Source organism: Nansenia antarctica (genome assembly GCF_963989245.1).
Source record: "Nansenia antarctica genome assembly, chromosome: 6".
Classification (NCBI taxonomy): Eukaryota; Metazoa; Chordata; class Actinopteri; order Argentiniformes; family Microstomatidae; genus Nansenia; species Nansenia antarctica.
The window spans coordinates 56608910-56631730 of NC_137676.1; the positions used below are offsets into that span (position 1 = coordinate 56608910).

At 45.2% G+C, this 22821-nt stretch overlaps 3 protein-coding genes across 3 annotated transcripts in view; 1 reads left to right on the forward strand and 2 right to left on the reverse strand.

Moving 5' to 3' along the window:
* LOC308160716 (RING finger protein 17-like) overlaps positions 1–5787 on the reverse strand; it is a gene marked incomplete at both ends in the record, with an annotated part of 34345 nt that extends 28558 nt beyond the window's left edge. Inside the window, 5 exons of the mRNA XM_080534658.1 lie at positions 385–773; positions 2368–2444; positions 4964–5132; positions 5272–5348; positions 5716–5787. Coding sequence (XP_080390784.1) covers positions 385–773; positions 2368–2444; positions 4964–5132; positions 5272–5348; positions 5716–5787 — 784 coding nt within the window. The remainder of the gene's footprint in view (positions 1–384; positions 774–2367; positions 2445–4963; positions 5133–5271; positions 5349–5715) is intronic.
* Positions 5788–9691: 3904 nt separating this feature from the next.
* LOC308160717 (RING finger protein 224-like) lies at positions 9692–21546 on the reverse strand (the record flags this gene model as incomplete). The annotated part of the gene is made up of 3 exons (XM_080534659.1): positions 9692–9820; positions 11728–11840; positions 21477–21546. 3 exons carry the CDS (start codon positions 21544–21546, stop codon positions 9692–9694), a joined length of 312 nt encoding a protein of 103 aa, XP_080390785.1.
* Positions 14136–20950, forward strand: LOC308159637 (uncharacterized protein; the record flags this gene model as incomplete). Its single annotated transcript, XM_080533453.1, has 6 exons — positions 14136–14251; positions 15333–15440; positions 15649–15912; positions 18127–18569; positions 19391–19508; positions 20873–20950. Exons 2-6 carry the CDS (start codon positions 15342–15344, stop codon positions 20948–20950), a joined length of 1002 nt encoding a protein of 333 aa, XP_080389579.1. The 5' UTR covers positions 14136–14251; positions 15333–15341.
* Positions 21547–22821: the final 1275 nt, after the last annotated feature.

Here is a 22821-nt window from a genome sequence, read left to right on the forward strand (position 1 = left end):
ATATTCAAGGAAAATTGATATTGTAACTAAATCGAATCGGAATCGAATCGAATCGTGAATCGAAAGCTGTGAATCGGAATCGAATCGTTTTGGGAAATCAGTGGCGATACCCAGCCCTACTGTCCTCTGACCCCTCCTCCTCTCTCCTCGGCTTCTGCTCAGAACCATCTGGAACAGTTCAGAGGGACGACAGGGAATCACCATGTATTTACCACCCAGCCTCTTTCCATCCATCTTTTCCTCCCTCCAACCCCTTTCCCTCCCTTCTCCCCCCCCCCCCCCCATCCCTCCTCCCCTTTAGTCCCCCTCCACCATCTCTCCCCCTCCCTCCCTCCCTGCCCCTCTCCCTCCCTACCCTCCCTCCCTGCCCCTCTCCCTCCCTACCCTGCTCGTCTTCTTCTATGATCTCCTCTATGATGACGTCGGGTCCTGAGTCTGCTCCTGGGTCACTGCGGGGGCCAGCGGAGGCCCCTGGCGTGGGAGAGGAGCCCCGGGGAGGAGCCCTCGGGGGGGGAGAGGAGCCCAGGGGAGGAGAGGAGCGCGGGGGGGGACCCTGCCTCGTCCTGGAGCCGTCCTGCTCCCCCTGCGGGGGGCCTGGCTCTCTGTAGCTCCTGTCCTTCCTCCTCTCAATCCTCTCTTCCTCTCTTTCCCCTCGCTCTCCTCTCTCCTCTCTGGGGAGGCCGCTCCTCCTGCCCTCTCCCGGGGGAGGGAGGGGCGGACCTCTGGTGGGTCCTCTCTGCTGCTGGGGCCTGGAGGGGCGCTCCTCCGGCAGACTGGGGGGGTACACAACGTTAGGAGACTGGGGGGGTACACCATGTTAACAGACTGGGGGGGTACACCATGTTAACAGACTGGGAGGGTACACCATGTTAACAGACTGGGGGGGTACACCATGTTAACAGACTGGGGGGGTACACCATGTTAACAGACTGGGGGGGTACACCATGTTAGCAGACTGGGGGGGTACACCATGTTAACAGACTGGGGGGGTACACCATGTTAACAGACTGGGGGGGTACACCATGTTAACAGACTGGGGGGGTACACCATGTTAACAGACTGGGAGGGTACACCATGTTAACAGACTGGGGGGGTACACCATGTTAACAGACTGGGGGGGTACACCATGTTAACAGACTGGGGGGGTACACCATGTTAACAGACTGGGAGGGTACACCATGTTAACAGACTGGGGGGGTACACCATGTTAACAGACTGGGGGGGTACACCATGTTAACAGACTGGGGGGGTACACCATGTTAACAGACTGGGGGGGTACACCATGTTAACAGACTGGGGGGGTACACCATGTTAGGAGACTGGGGGGGTACACCATGTTAACAGACTGGGGGGGTACACTATGTTAACAGACTGGGGGGGTACACCATGTTAACAGACTGGGGGGGTACACCATGTTAACAGACTGGGGGGGTACACCATGTTAACAGACTGGGGGGGTACACCATGTTAACAGACTGGGGGGGTACACCATGTTAACAGACTGGGGGGGTACACCATGTTAACAGACTGGGGGGGTACACCATGTTAACAGACTGGGGGGGTACACCATGTTAACAGACTGGGGGGGTACACCATGTTAACAGACTGGGGGGGTACACCATGTTAACAGACTGGGGGGGTACACCATGTTAACAGACTGGGGGGGTACACTATGTTAGCAGACTGGGGGGGTACACCATGTTAACAGACTGGGAGGGTACACCATGTTAACAGACTGGGGGGGTACACAATGTTAGGAGACTGGGGGGGTACACCATGTTAGCAGACTGGGGGGGTACACCATGTTAACAGACTGGGGGGGTACACCATGTTAACAGACTGGGGGGGTACACCATGTTAACAGACTGGGGGGGTACACCATGTTAACAGACTGGGAGGGTACACCATGTTAGCAGACTGGGGGGGTACACCATGTTAACAGACTGGGAGGGTACACCATGTTAGCAGACTGGGGGGGTACACCACGTTAGCAGAGTACTCAGTCACTGGACGTACCAGAGCACTTGTGAGTAAATCTCTGGTTCTCTGGTAAAGTCACATGGCTGACTTTTGAGAGCAGTTTTATATTTAATATAACTGACTAGTCATGTGTGGCTACTCACATCATAACGCTGCCCTTGATCATCTTCAATATCTGGCTCAGACCCTCTGGATGGAGACTATAGCTGTGTGTGACACACACACACACACACACACACCTCAGATTATTGGATCAGGCATAAACATTAGTGTACGGTTTAGGTCAAGCCAGACACACCGCACACGCACAGACACAAGCCAGACGCACACACACACACACAGTTGTGAAATCACATCTACTCTGAAGTCCGTCCCTCCTTCCATTACCTGAGTCCAGAGTCCAGGGAGAGACAGTGCAGGTCAAAGCTCTGGACATCCACTGGAGCCTGCAGGGTCTCCAGCACCTAGAACACACACACACACACACACATGAATGGAAAGAAAAAATATATATACAGTAAAAGAAACCAATCTCACTCACACACTTACTCACTCTCTCTCTCTCACACACACACACACACACACACACACACACACACACACACACACACGCACACACACACACACACGTACTCTCTCTCCAGGGTATATACAGGAATCTTGAGGGTAATTTCTATACCTTTCTAAGACTTTTTAAAAGACCTTGTCAATATTTTTCCAGACCTCACCGCCACTTGGAGCTGTAACCGTTTACATCAGTGACACCTTTAACTTAACAGTTTTAGTTTGCAATAGACTAGACCACTATCATACAACAAGAATTTCCGGTTCATCTTTGTTTTTTAATAAAAACTAATAAATTCACGAACTTTTACTAAAGGTTTTTAGGACTCAAACTCTTTGGACAGAGTCTAATATGACCTCATGTCTTTTAGCTTGCTTTTATAGTTGTTTTTATTTGCACTTGACACCTCATACCTCATTGTCTCTTAGCTTGTTTTATAGCATTTTCGCTTTTTAATTGTCTACTCTAGTGTGTAATATTTGTGATATGTTATATGTGTATATGTTTGTGAATATGTTTTCTGTTTTTGCACCTTCAGAAGAACCACTACAATTTCATTGTATAGGCAACTGTACAACGACAATAAAGTCTATTCTATTCTATTCTAATTCAGAAAAATACCTACAATATTCAAGACCTCATAAAATCGTGATAAGACTTTTTAATACTTATTAAGGGTCTTGATTTTCCCAAAATTGATTTATCAACTTTTAATACTTTTCAAGACACCGCGGATACCCTGCTCTCTCACACACACACACACACACACACACACACACTCTCTCTCTCTCACACACACGCACACACATCTGGATACGGCCACTCAATAGATTCAGAGGTTCTAAGGCTGATCCGCAGGGATTAAAGCAAAAAAAAAATCTCCTGACGGAAAAAGAAATTCAGGCCAAATCGGGGCCGGTGGCTTTCCGTGCGCAAAGCGCGCGTGCGATTTTCCGTTCTATGTTCTAATGCTTTGACTTTTCTTTCGAAAAATGTGAACACATTTCCACGTTGTATAAAATCAATGACACATCGCTAGTCAACTAACACAGCTTGTTTTGTGAGCCTGCTAACAATGTAAAGTAGTGTTCTAGTTAACTAGGTAGCAGTCCAATCCATTTCGCTGCAGTATTTTGGCTTGACTAGCGAGTTTGTGTTGTGATTCTCAACAACGTTGAAACGTAGTTTCACCCTTTTCCATCGTTTTGAATAATAAATGTGTGGACTGACGATGTAGCGCAGCCTAACTTATTCTAATAATTATTTAACATAGTTTTATTGTGATAATTATTCCCCCCTCCTCCCAGACTTACAAGGTCACATTATTATTGGATTGGTTGTTTGCGTGCCGGGTGAAGTTGGCTAAACATTTAACCTGCTAGCTAGCAAGAGACACATAATGTCACTCTCCAAAGGTCTAAAGAGGAAAGTTGACGGTGAAAACAGGGCATTTAAAGAGGAATGGACAGCGAACTATGCGTTCATCCTACCTGGTTTCATCAATGCAAAGCCGCTGTGAGACTCACATTTTACGTGCTCACAATGAATGTTCCCTTCCACCTATACATGCGAGTCGTCCTTTCGTCAATGAATGCGATAAAGACGGACTAGAGGAATCGATTGGTGCATAAAAACCTTGAGAACTGCCGGATTAAAGTGACGTCCATAATAATAATAAATAATAATAATACATTAGACTTATAGCGCTTTTCTAGACACTCAAAGACGTCCATACCAGATAGCCAACAAATAGTGACCGATGGGAGATGCCAGTTTTCTCATTAAGTGAGATTTAATAGCCTAATATAATTTTTTCTATTTTTAATGAATGGCTCATTGTAATTATTATCCCATGTAATGTAGCGTGTTTGCTCTGTCGTTTCAGGAGCATATAGGCTAAGCGGATTCAGCTTTCTTTTTTTTTGCGCCGATTTTGTTGTCAATGTTTTTCATAAAATTAAACTGCATTTGCTTTGTTACTGTTCACATGTGTGGTGCAGTCACATTCACATAGCCTATAAGTAAACATTAAGTTTGAATGATTTACTGAGCTGGCGTTACTTTTTTCAAACCACACACCGCATGTCGGCTATTTCAGCACCACGCATTGTCCACCTATTTATCACTATGAGGGGTTCAGCGTCAGTGCACCCCGCTCTGTTACTGTCGCATAGTTGTAGCCATAAAGGCCTATATGTAGGCTATTATATATCATTTATATACCTAATACCAACATCAAAATAGATTGTATGCCTCTACAAATCATATTACACCAGGTAAAATCCGTCACAACTTGGAATAAATTGACGGAAATCCGTCGTAGCGACGTAGAACTTTAATCCCTGGATCCGGAGCGTGTGTGAAGCTATCTGGTCCAGGTCACAGTATCTCTCCAGGGAGGGGTGCTGGGGGACCTACCTGGTCCAGGTCACAGTATCTCTCCAGGGAGGGGTGCTGGCGGACCTGCCTGGCCTTCTGCATGGCCGTGTCCAGCCCCGCCAGCCGCTCCTCCACCCGGGCCAGCTCTGACCTGCTGGAGGGGAAGTGCTGCTCCATGTGGCTCAGCTCCAACACCAGCGCCCCCTTCCTGTGTGGAGGAGGAACAGCCATGCTAGTGGACTAGGCTACTAGGCTAGTATGGTAGTGTACTAGGGTAGTGTAGTAGGGTAGTGTACTAGGCTAGTGTAGTAGGGTAGTGTAGTATGCTAGTGTAGTATGTACTGTACCTTCTATGGAGCACGTCGAAGGCCCTGTCCATGAAGTGGTCTATCTCCATCAGCAGTCTGGCCTTCTCTCTCTTCACCTGCGACAGCAGCCCGGTGGACAGAGTCTGGATGACACACACACACACACACACACACACACACACACACACACACACAGGTGAGGCAGCCAAACCACTTGCATACAAAAGTAATGGTCTAAAATGGAGCCATTTTTTACCTGGAGTGTGTCCCTAGTCCCCCTGCTCACCTGGTGTGTGTCTAGTCCCCCCTGCTCACCTGGTGTGTGTCTAGTCCCCCCTGCTCACCTGGTGTGTGTCTAGTCCCCCTGCTCACCTGGTGTGTGTCTAGTCCCCCTGCTCACCTGGTGTGTGTCTAGTCCCCCTGCTCACCTGGTGTGTCCCTAGTCCCCCTGCTCACCTGGTGTGTCTAGTCCCCCCTGCTCACCTGATGTATGTTCTTGAGTTGGGCCTTGCTCTCTGCAGCCTGACACAGAGCCTTTTCCACCGCTCTCTCCATGACTGAAGATGAAGCCTGTACACACACGTACACACACGCACACACAATTATATGAGGTGATAACATGCAGGGCCTGACATTAGTTTATTTGCATAGTCTCCATACTGAGATATATGTATCTATATCTATATATACATTTTAAAGTACCCACTCAATATAATAAACAGTTTAACGATCACTAAATACTTATCATTTGTGGATTGGATTCACTATTCTCGTTTGCCATAGGCTAGTGGTAAGGGAGACTTATATAAATACTTTCATTTTGGGACGTGTTCGTGTTTGGGGCTGTGTGATCATCTAATTATGTGTAGTTATGTGTTTCTAGCATGTTGCTGTTCTCTCAGCATGTTGTGATGTGAAATTAAGAAGATGAATGGCTGAAATGACGCAAAGCGGGGAAAAACAAATACGACATCTTAAAGTTTTTTCACATGCACATTAACAGTGACTCCTATCGCTTCAGTCTCAAACAGCATTGGAGGAGAATACCAACAGGGAGGAAGGACGCTACAGGAGATATGGGGACAGAGGATTGGTCAGAAGTGGAGTCTCTAACACCCATACAGACACACATACAGACACGTCATACCTGTTTCAGATTCTCTTTGACAGGCAAGGAGGATTTCGGTCGGCGATGCTTCAGTCTCACACCATGATGGCTAGGATCATTTAAACAGTGTTAGGTCGTCAACAACAACAACAAGCACACAATGATGGGACACATGGTACTATTACACTCTGAGTGTTATTGTCATGTGATTGATTCAAAACTTGTTTTAAACTAGCTTTTTATCTTTACATATTTTCTAGGGGTTGTTTTTACTTTTTATGTATCTATCTATTCTTGTTCTCTCCATGGAATGTAGTGTATAGAGTGTAAATAGAGTATTTAGAAAAGTGCTATACAACTTAAATGCATTATGATTATTGCATGTATTTGTTGTATTGTATTGTTATTTAGAATTATAAAAAAAACAAAAAATAGTTGTGACATTGAATTCCAATGTATTTTATACACACGACCAATCAACTTTCACCGTTGTCCATCACCATCATTCAGGATGAGTTCCCCAAAACCCCAAAGACACCATAGAGTAACCATAGTAACCATAGAGTAAGTGTGTGTAGAGAGAAGACACCGTAGAGCAGGGGTCGGGAACCTTTTTGACTGTGAGAGCCATAAAAGCCAAATATTTCTAAATGTATTTCATTGAGAGCCATATAGTATTTTTAACATATAATAAATTAAATATGTCTTACTTTTAATGCGATTTCTGGTGCTGCATGGTTTTGCTGATGTCCTTGTAGTCTGGTTCATACGTGGTGAGGTTGAGCTTCATGCAGGCGTTGAGGCTTCCATCAGTTAAACGTGAGCGTAGGTTGGTCTTAATGTTCCTCATATGCGAGAATGACTGCTCACATACATATGTAGAGCCAAACATGGTCAATACGGCAATACTAACACGCTGCATTGTGTGGTATGTCACAGGAAGCTCGTTCCAAGTTTTCAGAATCAGCTGGTCTTCAGGTTGAAGTTTTTTCATTTCTGTCCACTTGTGTTCCCTCGCCAGCTCTGCTCGCTGTCGCGCAAGACTTTCCAACTCTCCATTAAGTGTCTTGAACTTACTCATCCACATGTCTGATGCCTTCAGGTCAGCAACTTCCAGCTCAAAGTCTCCCATAGAGACCCCAGGGATGCATGTCAGGTCGATTTTGTCCACTGCACACTCATGTGGATGAGTGATGAACTTGAAAAGACCAGTGCGCGCACGAAATTCTCCAAAACGTGCTTTGAATGACTGCAGGAGATTGGACGTAAAGCCAGCTAGCTGCTGGAGATCCAGATGTTGAGTGGAGTCACTTGCTAAGCATGCATCTCTAAATTGTTGCAGTGTTACAAAGTGCAGAAGACGACCTGTTTCAATGTCCCTGAGAAAGACTTCCAGCTTGCTTTCAAATGCAAACACTGCTTGTTGAAGGGATGAGATTGTATTTCCAATACCTTGCATTTTCACATTGAGCTGGTTCAGATGGCCTGTTATGTCCACGAGATAGTGAAACTGCAGGAGCCAGTCAGTGTTGTCTAGCTCAGGATGCTTGACGCCTTTCATTTGAAGAAAAGTCCGGATTTCACTCAGGCAAGCTGCAAAACGGCTGAGCACCTTTCCCCTTGACAACCAACGCACGTTGCTGTGTAAAAGCAGACTGGGATAATGATTCCCAACTTCTTCTAACAGAGCTTTAAACTGGCGATCATTTAAAGCTCGGGCAACAATGAAGTTGACCACTCGAATGACCAGCGACATCACCTCACCTAGCTCCTGGCCACACGTCTGAGAGCAAAGCGCCTCCTGGTGCAGGATGCAATGAAAACTTAGGATGGCTCTCTTTTCATGTTCACGGAGAAGCGCTACAAATCCTTTGTTCTTCCCCAACATACAGGGTGCACCATCAGTACAGACAGAAATAAGTTTATCCATCGGCAGTTTTTTTTCTTTAGCAAACTCCATGAAAGACGTGAATAAATCCTCTCCTCTGGTTGTCCCTTTCATTGGCAAAACAGCCAAGCTTTCCTCACGCAGTGTGTCACCTGCAGCATACCTGGCAAATATACTGAACTGAGATAGATGGCTAACATCTGTTGACTCATCTAACGCGAGAGAAAAGTATGTCCCGGCGTTTATGTCCTTAATTTGTGTTTCCTCAACTTGATTTGCCATCATGATGCTACGATCGTGAACAGTTCTTGCTGACAGAGGCATGTCTTTTATTCGTTTGATTATCTTGTCTTTATTTGGGAAGTCATCAAACAGTTCATTGGCCACATCAAGCATGAATGTTTTGGCATACTCGCCATCTGTGAATGGTTTTCCATTCCTGACTATTGCCAAAGCACCCGCAAAGCTAGCGGAATTCCCGTCACCTTGCTTGGTCCACCCACGCAGTTGCTGTTGACTCGTCTGCACTCTCCGTTGTAGCTCCTCGCATGCCTTTTTCCTGCTGTCCCCCGCTGGATATTTCGATGCAAATGAAGCATGATGCGTATCGAAGTGCCGCTTTATATTTGACCGTTTCATCGATGCAATTTTATCATTGCATATTAGACATACCGCAGATCCTGCGATCTCCACAAATGCAAATTCCTCTGTCCACGCAGCCTGGAATGCACGGTAATCATCGTCTTTTTTTCTTTTTGCCATCTTTCTCGTTACAAGGGTTGAAGCGTATAAGCTAGTTCACTATCTGATCAAATTGTTTTTAACGACCTCTGACCTCTGACACTCTCGCGAGACATTGGTTCCCGACCCGACCCACGGGTCACGGGTCATGGGTCCCGTGAAGAGTCCCGTGAAATTTAACTTCAAAACTAATTTCTGTTTACTTTAAAATGACACAGTATTATTACGCAATATCACAAGTATTTTAAAATCAGTTCCAAACTGAACTTTTTTTTTTCAACTTTTTACTTTTCAACCGAATTGTCTGGGAGCCATATGCCGTCACCGGAAGAGCCATATATGGCTCGCGAGCCATAGGTTCCCGACCGCTGCCGTAGAGTAAAGGGCTCTGCACACAGCGTGCGATTTCTGTTGCGCATCAACGTTCCATTTTGAAGTTTGAATGGAAGTCTATGAGAACATCGCATTTACCCACACACGGCCCCGATTTTAATCGCACTGCGAACATTCGATTCCATTCATTTTGAATGGGACAAAGCACACGGCGTGCGAGTTTTGTCGCACTGCTTTGTCCCATTCAAAATGAATGGAATCGAATGTTCGCCGTGCGATTAAAATCGGGGCCGTGTGTGGGTAAATGCGATGTTCTCATAGACTTCCATTCAAACTTCAAAATGGAACGTTGACGCGCAACAGAAATCGCACGCTGTGTGCAGAGCCCTTTAGTGTGTGTAGAGAGAAGCAGGCTGGTACCGTCTCATGTTGTTCATCTTGGTTGTGTAGATGAGTCCGATGATTCTGCTGTCCATCTGCAGCTCCTCCACCCCTCCCTCTGAGAGAGGAGACTCCACCTGCACACACACCAGGGGTCTTAAATACAGGGTTCCCACACCTTCTGAAACATCACATTCAAGCACCTTTCAAGAACTTTCAAGACTCAATTCCCTTAAATTCAAGGACCCAACACGGCATAGTTTGAGACAGATCTAGATGAGAATTTATATAACAGGAACTATCCGCTCACAGACAACAATTAAAAAGAGAGGCTTGAATGTGTGAACACTAGATGGTCTCTTGCCTTCTCTACCACAGCACAGCAAAACAATATATTGTGAAATATGTGTAAAGTTAAGACTTATTTACTAGTTGACGAGCTAAGTAAAACATTATTGAATAAATATATTATTTATTTTTTGGACAGAGAGAGAGGGGAATCAAGCACTTTAAATTATCCCTGACCGTTTTTAAAGCACTAAATGGACTGGCCCCCCTTTACCTCTCTGAGCTCTTGCACCGCCACACCCCCTCCAGATCCCTCAGATCAGCAGACCAGCTGCTGCTGGTGGTGCCCAGAACCAGGCTGAATGTCAGAGCCTTTTCGGCTGCTGCACCTAAACTCTGGAACAGCCTCCCCCTCCACGTACAGGCCGCTCAGACCCTGGAGATTTTTAAATCTCTCCTTAAAACACACCTGTTTTCCCTAGCCTTCCCCCCCACCTAGCTATTGGTCCCTGGCTTTTATTATTTTGTGGTTTTTGTTGTAGGTCCCTGGCTCTTATTGTCTTATTGTTTTGGTCCTTTTTGTCTTCTCGTTTGATTTTGCCATGTTTTGTGTTGCATTGTGTTGTGTGCATTGTGCTTGCTTGTTTCCTGCATTTTATCTATTTTTACTGTGAAGCACTTTGGCTCAGCATTGCTGTACGTAAGGTGCTATACAAATAAAGTTGACTTGACTTGAATTAACTTTTAAGGCCTTGATTTTTTTTGCTAAAATTGACAGACTTTCAAGGATTTCAAGGACCCGTGGGAACCCTGTAAATACTCTCTTTGACAGCAGTGTATTTAGGGTTTTTCCTGCATAGAGAACTATGGGCGGCCGCATCCGTCATATTTCTAGCCGCCTCCAGCTCTCGACAAAACTCTGACAGTCGTATTTTCTACAAGCGTTGAACTCGGTGGATGAATATTGTGTTTTCCTTTACATAAATAATGTATAATAATTTCCACCATAAATTGATGCAGAAAGGGTACAAATTGGTGCATATCAATTCACCAGAATGCAAGAAATTAAGTGTTTGATGCTCGTTTAAGGACCCCCAGACAGCCCTGCATCATGCCCCCCACACCCCCATGTCAAACACCAGTTGTACCACCTCTGCCTCATTTAAACCCTGGTATTGACTCCTGGGGAGGCTAGTGGAGGTAGAAATTGGAGGTCAAGCTCATTGTAATGGAAGGAATGGAAAATGAAGAATGGTATCAAAACATGTGATTGACACCATTCCTCAATCCACTCATTACAACGAGCCAGCCTCCACTGATCTACTCACACTGCCCGTGTGGCCTGTGTCCCAGCTCTCCAACGTTTACCCAGAAAATGGACCATTAACTGGTAGGTCCATGATTGTTTCATCCTTGACACTGTAGTTAGTGACTTTAAACCATTCATTCACACACACTCAACTGTAGCATCTGACGCTGGTTTTCTCTGTGTACCACATGTACAAAAAAAGAGGTTTGGCGAGGCTGCATTCTCATGTTATGCACCCAGATTGTGGATCAATGCACTGCCAGTTTACATTAGGGATGCAACCTCAGCACACATGTTCAAGTCAAGACTAAAACCCCATCTTTTTAACATTGCCTTTAAATGACTAAATAATTAAAGTAAGATTATATAATGATTAAAGCACTTTGACCTGCAACGTTTGCAGGAAAAGCGCTATACAAATAAAGTTATTATTATAAGTAGTAGTACCTTGCATTCTGGACACGGGATGACGTTGTCCACCTCCAGGGAGTGAAGACAGCCCGTGCAGAAGATGTGGCCACACAGGAGGGCACGTGGCAGGTTCCCAACGGCCTCGTCCTCTGAAAAGAAATAAAACACCAACTAGCATGAGAATTTTAACCACGGTTGGTTTATAAACCATATTAACCAAACCATGTTAAGTTAACCACGGTTGGTTTATAAACCGTACTAAACATGAGTCTTCACGAGCAGGTCTTCCCACGTTTGAAAATTGAAACTCGCGTCGCGAGACAGAAAATCAGTTCAACTCAACCCTCGTCTGCCTCTTCAACACGGCCTGTCGTCAGCTAACTAACTAGTTTATATAACAGCGAAGCCGTTTCAAATTCCACCTTCCTGGAAAAATAGCTAAAACTATATGGAGAACATAGAAAAAGACACACAAAAAAGGTAGCTAGCTTTAGATAACTAGCTGAAGGAGATGACGTCTGCTCAAAACGTGGTCCGCCTGCTAGCTAACGAGCCGTCACACCAGGTGGTGATTAACTCCACACGTTCACAGTTTACACGACCAGGCCGTTTAAAAAGGGGAATTCTATAAGACATATGATAGTGTTACTTTACCAGGTAGGTTGTAGACTTCGCCACAGATGTCACAGACCAGAGAGTTTGGCTGTTCTGCTCTGCCCGACATGCTGCTGCAGTAATAGTGTAAGTAGTAAGTAGTGTCGACCCGATCTCCACACCCCCGACTAGCTGCACTCGCACCTGCACCCTGTAGCAGTCTGACGGAGGGAAGGGGGGTCCGTCATTTCCAGTATCAATGCGCCTCCCAATCAATCTGATTAAGAACACCTGTGCTGACCTACAATGCAATGGTGGATCTTGTTTATGGGACTATATTCTGTGGCGGAAGGATATATGTATTCTGAAACGATGAATGATTGTAAATACATGAATTTAATGTTACAACTGTGTATTTATGTTTTATATTATGTGGTGGCTGTTGTAGAAAAGCAATTGACCATTGGAGGGCGGGGGTTGTGGACTCATTTACCACTGTACAGGGTTTTCCACACACGTACACAACGAGGTACACCCGTACACACACACTCACATAGGTTCTCCAGCAGGACTCAATTAATGAAATGTTTGGTTCATCTCTGGTGTACATGCATACAGGCCATGGGAGAGAGAGATATGTCCCCATCAACACCATAGGCCTATATCAACAATACTGCACATCACATAGGGGAACATAAGAAGTGGGGGAAATGTTTTCTTTTTGACATGAATACATGTTTAATTCGCCTTTCACCTTCCCCTACCCATTTGTTAACAATGGCCAGGGTGCGAAGTTTTTCAAACCCCCAATTGAGATGAGGTTCGAGCCTGGCATCAATGTCATTTCCATGAGCCTGAGGCCGAAAAACCCTGAAGTCCAGAAAACCGCCCGTGCCTTTATCCATTTCACACAACAGCAAAGTCGCAGCCCTGCAGAGTAAGAGGAGAAGGCCACCCGTTGAGAAGAGTGGAGAGAGAGGCTACTTGGAAACTCTCCTGTCAACAGTATATTATTTTGATGACATTTTCCCAACACACATTTAATATGTGAACACAGGCCCGGCCCCAAGACTTTTGTGGCACTAAACAATGCTGAATCGACGGCAATTTCTGAGACCTTTATGGAGCTAGCATCTTACTGTACTTACTGTACCAGCTACTGTACTAGGCCATACGGTTACATGTTGATGTATGTAATATTGTTATGAGATCATTTAGTGTCAATCAATGGACTTGACGTGTGTGTGTGTGTGTGTGTGTGTGTGTGTGTGTGTGTGTGTGTGTGTGTGTGTGTGTGTGTGTGTGTAATACAGCAAGGGAAGCAAAGCAGACAGTCAAACAACAATCCACAACACAAATGAATGCATTTTTATTGAGGAAAAATAATAGGATGGAGCGAGAAAAAGTAAAGAGAGAAACGTGGAGTAAAGTCGCCTAAAACAAAACGTATTTCCTATAATAATAAAGCACTTTGAGCTGCAACGTTTGCTATACAAATAAAAGTTATTATTATTAAAGTTATTATAATGAACTTTGGATGGCTATTCTATAATTCACCTGATCTGCTGGCCTGATAGTGTCAGGGACGACTCCTGTAATAAGTAAATTAATAATAATAATAATAATAATAATAACGACAACAATACACGTTATTTATACAGCATCTTTTTAAAACAGTGTTACAAAGTGCTTGACAAATGAGCAGATAAAACAGATCCCAAAATATAATTTGGAAAACTGTGGGTATCCGGAAGTGACGTTGCATAGTTACAGTCACTAAGGTAGTCCCATCAGCCATCTATCAGCTGTGAGGCTTAGCTGTCTCATTTACCTCTGTTAGACACCTTAGACACCTTATAACGACATGTTAAGTTATTAAAGGACATGCAGACTGTTTAAAGGACATGCAGACTGTTTTGTCGTAAAGCGGCATAGCCGAAAAACGTTCTTAGCACTGGCATGCCAGGTAAGGTTGCGTTAGCTAGCTAGCACCGTTGGCCAGGATGTGAGTCTGGCTAGGACTGTTTACATGCTGCTAGCGAACTGTGAAGTTGACTTTAGTTGATTGCATTGACATGACAACCACCGTCGCTAAGTCCAAACTGTATGGTTGGTAGTCGTCGTACACTGAACTAACGTATCATCTTAACCCTAACCCTAAAGCTGCCATGTTAGCTACCTAGCCTCTTGCTGTTTTCTTACTTCTATCTGTCAACAGGTGTTTTATAAGGAAATGTGACAGATTGTGTTGGTCGGCATGTCAACCGTTCTGACCACAGTTACTCTCCAATGGGGACGAGTTGATAGTTTCAATCAGCTGCCAAGCTAAATAGCAGTTTGGGGACTTCAAATTCAAAATATCACAAATAATGCGAAGTAGTGTACATGTTCATGTAGTGTACCTGTCAGTTCGTGTTGTCATTACACTTACTAGTGTTGGTAGATATCAAGGTAGGTAGACCTAGTCGTTCCCATCAGCTGTTTGTCACTGTATTCCAATGACAGCCATAGTACATAGCCACAGTGTTCATGTTGTTACAGTAACACTGCCCTCACAGCTAGAGTTAGATGCCTCCAGATTACAGGTGAAACGTTGTGTAGCAGTTTGTGAAAAAAAAGTTAGATAAAGAACGATACAACTGTGTCGATTGAGTGTTGCCCTAATTCATGGTCAGTCTATACAGTGTGGTTCTATGGTTCTGATGGGGTCTGATGTTGTGTTTGTATGTGGATGTGTGTGTCTGTCATGTCTGTGTGTGTCTATCTGTCTGTGTGTGTCTATCTGTCTGTCTGTGTCTATCTGTCTGTCTGTGTGTGTCTATCTGTCGGTGTGTGTCTATCTGTCTGTGTGTGTCTATCTGTCTGTGTGTGTCTATCTGTCTGTCTGTGTGTGTCTATCTGTCTGTGTGTGTCTATCTGTCTGTGTGTGTCTGTCTATCTGTCTGTGTGTGTCTATCTGTCTGTGTGTGTCTATCTGTCTGTGTGTGTGTGTGTCTGTCTGTCTGTCTGTGTGTGTGTGTGTGTGTGTCATGTGATCTCATTTCCAGCTGTGAGCCATGTTGAACCCTCCAGAGCTGCAGGGAGAGGTGGACCACTCCTTCTTCGACAGCGACCGTGATGATGAGGAGGATGAACACAGGAGCGTCATAGAGCAGGTGGGGAGGCTGGGGTTAAGGGGGAGTGGGAGGAGTGGGGAGGCTGAGGTTAAGGGGGAGGATGGGGGGAATGGGGAGAATAGGGGGAATGGGAGGAGTGGGGAGGCTGGGGGGGAGTGGGAAGAGTGTGGATGCTGGGGGGAGGGGGAGGAGTGGGGAGGCTGTGGAAGCTGGTAGGTACAGTAAGCTGGCTGCTCCACACATACAGGCCAGGGGGACAGGGACAGACCTCTACTCTGGTGGAGTGACACCCCCGCCGAGAAGAGAGGAGGACAAGGAGAAGAAGAAGGAGGAGGACAAGGAGGAGAATGAGAAGCAGAAGGAGGAGGAGGAGAAGAAGAAGAAAGAGAAGCAGCAGCAGAAGGAGGAGGAGGAGAAAGAGAAGCAGCAGAAGGAGGAGGAAGAGGAGGGGGGCAGTAGGAGCCCCAGCCATTGCTCTGGGACATCCAGCATCTCCTCCATCAAACCCCAGGTGAGACCAGAGAGGTCACTACAGGTATTGACTACCTGGTTAACCCCAGATGAGGTGGTGAAGGTTTCAGGGTTTAACATGTCAGACTCTGGAATTTACACCAACACATAACATAGCTTATAACCCTAACCCTAACATATCTCTGTTAACACAGTTTGCAGGGTGCTGCTGCACCATCTCTATGATGCTCTCGCTGCTGAGGAAAATAGACTTGGGAGTGTAGAACTCTGCTGTTTCATAGACGTTCTGATGTCACATGCTGTTGGGATAGTTAGACCTCCAGGCATCAGGTTCATCTCCATGGATACTCAGAGAGTTGGTGGTGTTTCAGGGAATGTTATTGTAGCTAACAGCAGTAATGACACAATCCAAACTGTCTGTGGCTAGCCAGTTGTTGTTCCACTCTCCACCACAAGAGGGCAGTAGACACTCAACTAACAGCTGGTCAGTGTCTGTTGGAGGAAAATTTGGTTTATTCAGGAATTAAACTGAATGTTATAATGAAGGAATGAAGAGGACTGTGTCTCTGTAGTAGACTAATCCTGACCCTGATTCCTGATACTGTCCCTAACCCTGAAACTAACCCCTGACTCTAACCCTGGCACTAACCCCTGACCCTAACCCTGACTTTAACCCTGACACTAAACCTGACTTAAGCCCTGACCCCTAACGGCCAAGCTCCACCTGCTGCGTCGCGTCAACTCGCCATCGACGTTGCGTCAACTTCCCGTTGTCCAAGCTCCACCTGCTGCGTCGCGTCAACGTTGCGTCAACGTCAACGTTCTACTCTAGCTCCACTGGCATTTTTTGTATACGGGAGTAATTTCACCCTTGACTGCAATTATGTCCACAACAATAACAACATCATACAGAACATTTTCCAATCAGGGTAATATTTTATCTACATATTCCCAAATAGATAGTTGCTAGTTCAGTAGATGTTCAACTAACTGTCAACAACATTTCAACTAACTAACCACTAATCCTAAACCTTGCCCTAACCTTAAATCTAACCCTATCCTTAACCATAAATCTAGTTACATATCAACAGAGTTGCAGTTGATAGTTTGAGCAGCTGTGGATCATCTATAAGGGAATAAAGTGTGACCCCAGTCAAGTAGGAAATGTCATACTGTCATATGCTCCACCGAGCGCGAGGAGAGCTCAGAGCGCGAGGTTATTAACAAAGACGTTCATAGCGGGAATTTCTGGATCAGGAGAGCACCTACATTCTCTTACATCTCTTTCATCAATTATGGGTACGTATAGCTTAATTTATCCACATCTGCTAGCGGTTTTAATACACTTATTGAGGACACAAGTTGGGTTGTATTGACATAGAGCTGAACGTCCATTCCTGCAACAAGAGTTCACCACAGGTGCGGTGATTGACGCCGGGGCGTCTCATTGTGACGTCTGCGTCCATCCACCGTCAAAAATCAAACTTTTTTGAAAGTCTACTTTGGACGCAGCCATCGGACGCAACGCTGACGCGACGCAACGCAGCAGGTGGAGCACCTTTCATTGATTATAATGCATTTGATCCCAATTTCGGACGCAACGCACGATGGCCATGGTGGAGCTTGGCCGTAACCCTGACTCAAATCCTGACACCTGTCTCTGACCCCTGACCCCCGACCCTGCATCACACCTTCAGTGAAACCATTTCAGATTCATTGGATCTTTAATCAAATCAAACTTTATTTATACGGCATATTTCATTCATGAAGGAAGCTTCACAGAACATGAAGAATAAACACAGGCAGAATAAGAAGATAACGATTTAATTTAATATTTTCCTTTGATTTATTTTTCATTAACTGTAATCAAATTCTATGACCAAAGGAGATGCTCGATAAGCCCCTCTGGGTTTCTTGTCTTCCTTGCAACTCTACCTATGATGTATTATGGTTATTGTATGTATGAATATTTTTATTTACTGTGTGCTAAATAAAAAAATAAAAAAGATATATGAAACTGGATCCAATATACATACAAACACCATGGCAGGCTGGGGGAGACGTGAGGACTGGAGAGTATCAGAGCCCCTTTGTTCAATGTTGTGTGTGTAGTTTTTTGTTGTTTTGTCTGAAACTTTGTCCCCCCCTGCTGCTGTTGAAACATGTCAGGTAAAATAAAATAATAAAGTTTAACTCCTCAAAAACTGCCTGGGGGTAGATTAACTCCTGAAACTGCTGTTTCCATGTTTGTCAGGAGGAGGGGGAGGGGCTCCCCGGGGCCACCCGCTCTAGCCACTCCCACACGGAGTCATCACCAGACGACAGAGACGATGAGGACGATGATGATGAAGATGGCTACCACCAGAGCCAGGACGAGAGTGATGAAGAGGAGAGGAGGACGCAGCCGCACGCCACGCCCAGGAAGACCAGCAGGAAATCCCGCCCCCGCAGCCGGAACACCACTTCCTCTGAGACGGAGACAGACAGTTCATCAGACAGTAGCAGCAGCAGCGTGGAGAGCTACTCCTCGTCCCCCTCCCCCCCGGCCTCCCCCTCCCCCCAGCCCCGGGCGTCCTCGCCCAGACGGAAGGCCAGTCCACCTCAAGTATCAGCCGTTCGTCATCCATTTTTGCAACAAGCGTCAAGGACCTGCGGTGATTCACAGCTGAATAATGAATCCAATACACTTATAATCCGGTGCGCCTTATAGTGCGGAAAATACGGTATTTGTTGTATTGTATTGGTATTTAGAATTATTAAAAAAACTAAAAATAGTTGTGACATTGAATTGCAATGTATTTTATACACACGACCAATCAACTTTCACCGTTGTCCATCACCATCATTCAGGATGAGTTCCCCAAAACCCCAAAGACACCATAGAGTAACCATAGTAACCATAGAGTGTGTGTAGAGAGAAGACACCGTAGAGTAAGTGTGTGTAGAGAGAAGCAGGCTGGTACCGTCTCATGTTCATCTTGGTTGTGTAGATGAGTCCGATGATTCTGCTGTCCATCTGCAGCTCCTCCACCGCTCCCTCTGAGAGAGGAGACTCCACCTGCACACACACCAGGGGTCTTAAATACAGGGTTCCCACACCTTCTGAAACATCACATTCAAGCACCTTTCAAGGACTTTCAAGACTCAATTCCCTTAAATTCAAGGACCCAACACGGCATAGTTTGAGACAGATCTAGATGAGAATTTATATAACAGGAACTATCCGCTCACAGACAACAATTAAAAAGAGAGGCTTGAATGTGTGAACACTAGATGGTCTCTTGCCTTCTCTACCACAGCACAGCAAAACAATATATTGTGAAATATGTGTAAAGTTAAGACTTATTTACTAGTTGACGAGCTAAGTAAAACATTTTTGAATAAATATATTATTTATTTTTGGGACAGAGAGAGAGGGGAATCAAGCACTTTAAATTATCCCTGAACGTTTTTAAAGCACTAAATGGACTGGCCCACCTTTACCTCTCTGAGCTCTTGCACCGCCACACCCCCTCCAGATCCCTCAGATCAGCAGACCAGCTGCTGCTGGTGGTGCCCAGAACCAGGCTGAAAACCAGGGGGAACAGAGCCTTTTCGGCTGCTGCACCTAAACTCTGGAACAGCCTCCCCCTCCACGTACGGGCCGCTCAGACCCTGGAGATTTTTAAATCTCTCCTTAAAACACACCTGTTTTCCCTAGCCTTCCCCCCCACCTAGCTATTGGTCCCTGGCTTTTATTATTTTGTGGTTTTTGTTGTAGGTCCCTGGCTCTTATTGTCTTATTGTCTTATTGTTTTGGTCCTTTTTGTCTTCTCGTTTGATTTTGCCATGTTTTGTGTTGCATTGTGTGCATTGTGCTTGCTTGTTTCCTGCATTTTATCTATTTTTACTGTGAAGCACTTTGGCTCAGCATTGCTGTACGTAAGGTGCTATACAAATAAAGTTGACTTGAATGAACTTTTAAGGCCTTGATTTTTTTTGCTAAAATTTACAAACTTTCAAGGATTTCAAGGACCCGTGGGAACCCTGTAAATACTCTCTTTGACAGCAGTGTATTCAGGGTTTTTCCTGCATAGAGAACTATGGGCGGCCGCATCCGTCATATTTCTAGCCGCCTCCAGCTCTCGACAAAACTTGACAGTCGTATTTTCTACAAGCGTTGAACTCGGTGGATGAATATTGTGTTTTCCTTTACATAAATAATGACATTTCCACCATAAATTGATGCAGAAAGGGTACAAATTGGTGCATATCAATTCACCAGAATGCAAGAAATTAAGTGTTTGATGCTCGTTTTAGGACCCCCAGACAGCCCTGCATCATGCCCCCCACACCCCCATGTCAAACACCAGTTGTACCACCTCTGCCTCATTTAAACCCTGGTATTGACTCCTGGGGAGGCTAGTGGAGGTAGAAAATGGAGGTCAAGCTCATTGTAATGGAAGGAATGGAAAATGAAGAATGGTATCATGTGATTGACACCATTCCTCAATCCACTCATTACAACGAGCCAGCCTCCACTGATCTACTCACACTGCCCGTGTGGCCTGTGTCCCAGCTCTCCAACGTTTACCCAGAAAATGGACCATTAACTGGTAGGTGCATGATTGTTTCATCCTTGACACTGTAGTTAGTGACTTTAAACCATTCATTCACACACACTCAACTGTAGCATCTGACGCTGGTTTTCTCTGTGTACCACATGTACAAAAAAAGAGGTTTGGTGAGGCTGCATTCTCATGTTATGCACCCAGATTGTGGATCAATGCACTGCCAGTTTACATTAGGGATGCAACCTCAGCACACATGTTCAAGTCAAGACTAAAACCCCATCTTTTTAACATTGCCTTTAAATGACTAAATAATTAAAGTAAGATTATATAATGATTAAAGCACATTGAGCTGCAACATTTGCAGGAAAAGCGCTATACAAATAAAGTTATTATTAGTAGTAGTAGTACCTTGCATTCTGGACACGGGATGACGTTGTCCACCTCCAGGGAGTGAAGACAGCCCGTGCAGAAGATGTGGCCACACAGGAGGGCACGTGGCAGGTTCCCAACGGCCTCGTCCTCTGAAAAGAAATAAAACACCAACTAGCATGAGAATTTTAACCACGGTTGGTTTATAAACCAGATTAACCCAGGTTGGTTTATAAACCAAACCATGTTAAGTTAACCACGGTTGGTTTATAAACCGTACTAAACAGGAGTCTTCACGAGCAGGTCTTCCCACGTTTGAAAATTGAAACTCGCGTCGCGAGACAGAAAATCAGTTCAACTCAACCCTCGTCTGCCTCTTCAACACGGCCTGTCGTCAGCTAACTAACTAGTTTATATAACAGCGAAGCCGTTTCAAATTCCACCTTCCTGGAAAAATAGCTAAAACTATATGGAGAACATAGAAAAAGACACACAACAAAGGTAGGTAGCTTTAGATAACTAGCTGAAGGAGATGACGTCTGCTCAAAACGTGGTCCGCCTGCTAGCTAACGAGCCGTCACACCAGGTGATTAACTCTACACGTTCACAGTTTACACGACCAGACCGTTTAAAAAGGGGAATTCTATGATATTATATAAGACATATGATAGTGTTACTTTACCAGGTAGGTTGTAGGCTTCGCCACAGATGTCACAGACCAGAGAGTTTGGCTGTTCTGCTCTGCCCGACATGCTGCTGCAGTAATAGTGTAAGTAGTAAGTAGTGTCGACCCGATCTCCACACCCCCGACTAGCTGCACTCGCACTTGCACCCTGTAGCAGTCTGACGGAGGGAGGGGGTGGTCCGTCATTTCCAGTATCAATGCGCCTCCCAATCAATCTGATTAAGAACACCTGTGCTGACTACAATGCAATGGTGGATCTTGTTTATGGGACTATATTCTGTGGCGGAAGGATATATGTATTCTTAAACGATGAATGATTGTAAATACATGAATTTAATGTTACAACTGTGTATTTATGTTTTATATTATGTGGTGGCTGTTGTAGAAAAGCAATTGACCATTGGAGGGCGGGGGTTGTGGACTCATTTACCACTGTACAGCAGGGACGTGCCGTCCATATAAGCAGGGTAAGCAGTGCTTACCCAACGAAAAAAGAAAAAAGGAAAATATTAAAATAAAAGTGCATGTAACCGTTTGTTTTCATTAAAAGAGTCGTATTTTAGGTCCCAGGGCAGCAGGAGTCATTCATTTTGACGTTGCATTTTTAGCGCCACCTGTAGGAGTAAAGCACTCCCTACTCTGCTTTGCATATAAGCACTCCTCTCTTTGCTTTCCCTCGCGTACATTCGAATGCGTGAAAATGTCTTTTTAATTTTTTTCCGATGCCTCAGCCAGCTGTTTAATGTGACCAGGGTAAGCATGCTTACAGCCAATCAGAGTAGGTCTTTCATTCCGATAAGAGCTACTGATTGGCTCTGATCACTTTCAAGTTCACTTAACATTTCACCTCTCGCCCGGCAGAATAGCTTATGCCAGCTGTTATGTATGTGGGACTGCACCTTTAAGAGACACCGGAAGTGTGGGGAGTTACCCCCGGTTGACACGTGTTGTTGGTGTGCAAGATGGCGATGTGAGGAGATAATAAAGTGATGACTGTTACCCACGGTGCGGACAGTTATTAATCATAACATTGGCGACGAAGATTATGGATTCTCTACTCTCACCTCTTCCCCCGTTCCTCGCCCTGCCGGGCGATCCACCGGTCCCGTGGATTCGCTGGTGTGAGTCCTTCGAAACGTTCATAATAGCCGCCGGGTTGGCCGGTGCTAGTGACCAACGAAGAAAAGCCCTGCTAATTCACTCACTGGGCAGCGAGGGACAGCGGATTTTTCGGACTCTCGGACCCGCTCCGAGATACGCGGACTGTGTGACACTGCTCAATGGACATTTTGCTGCTCCACAGAATGTAATGCTCCGGCGGATAATGTTTCGCCAACGTCGG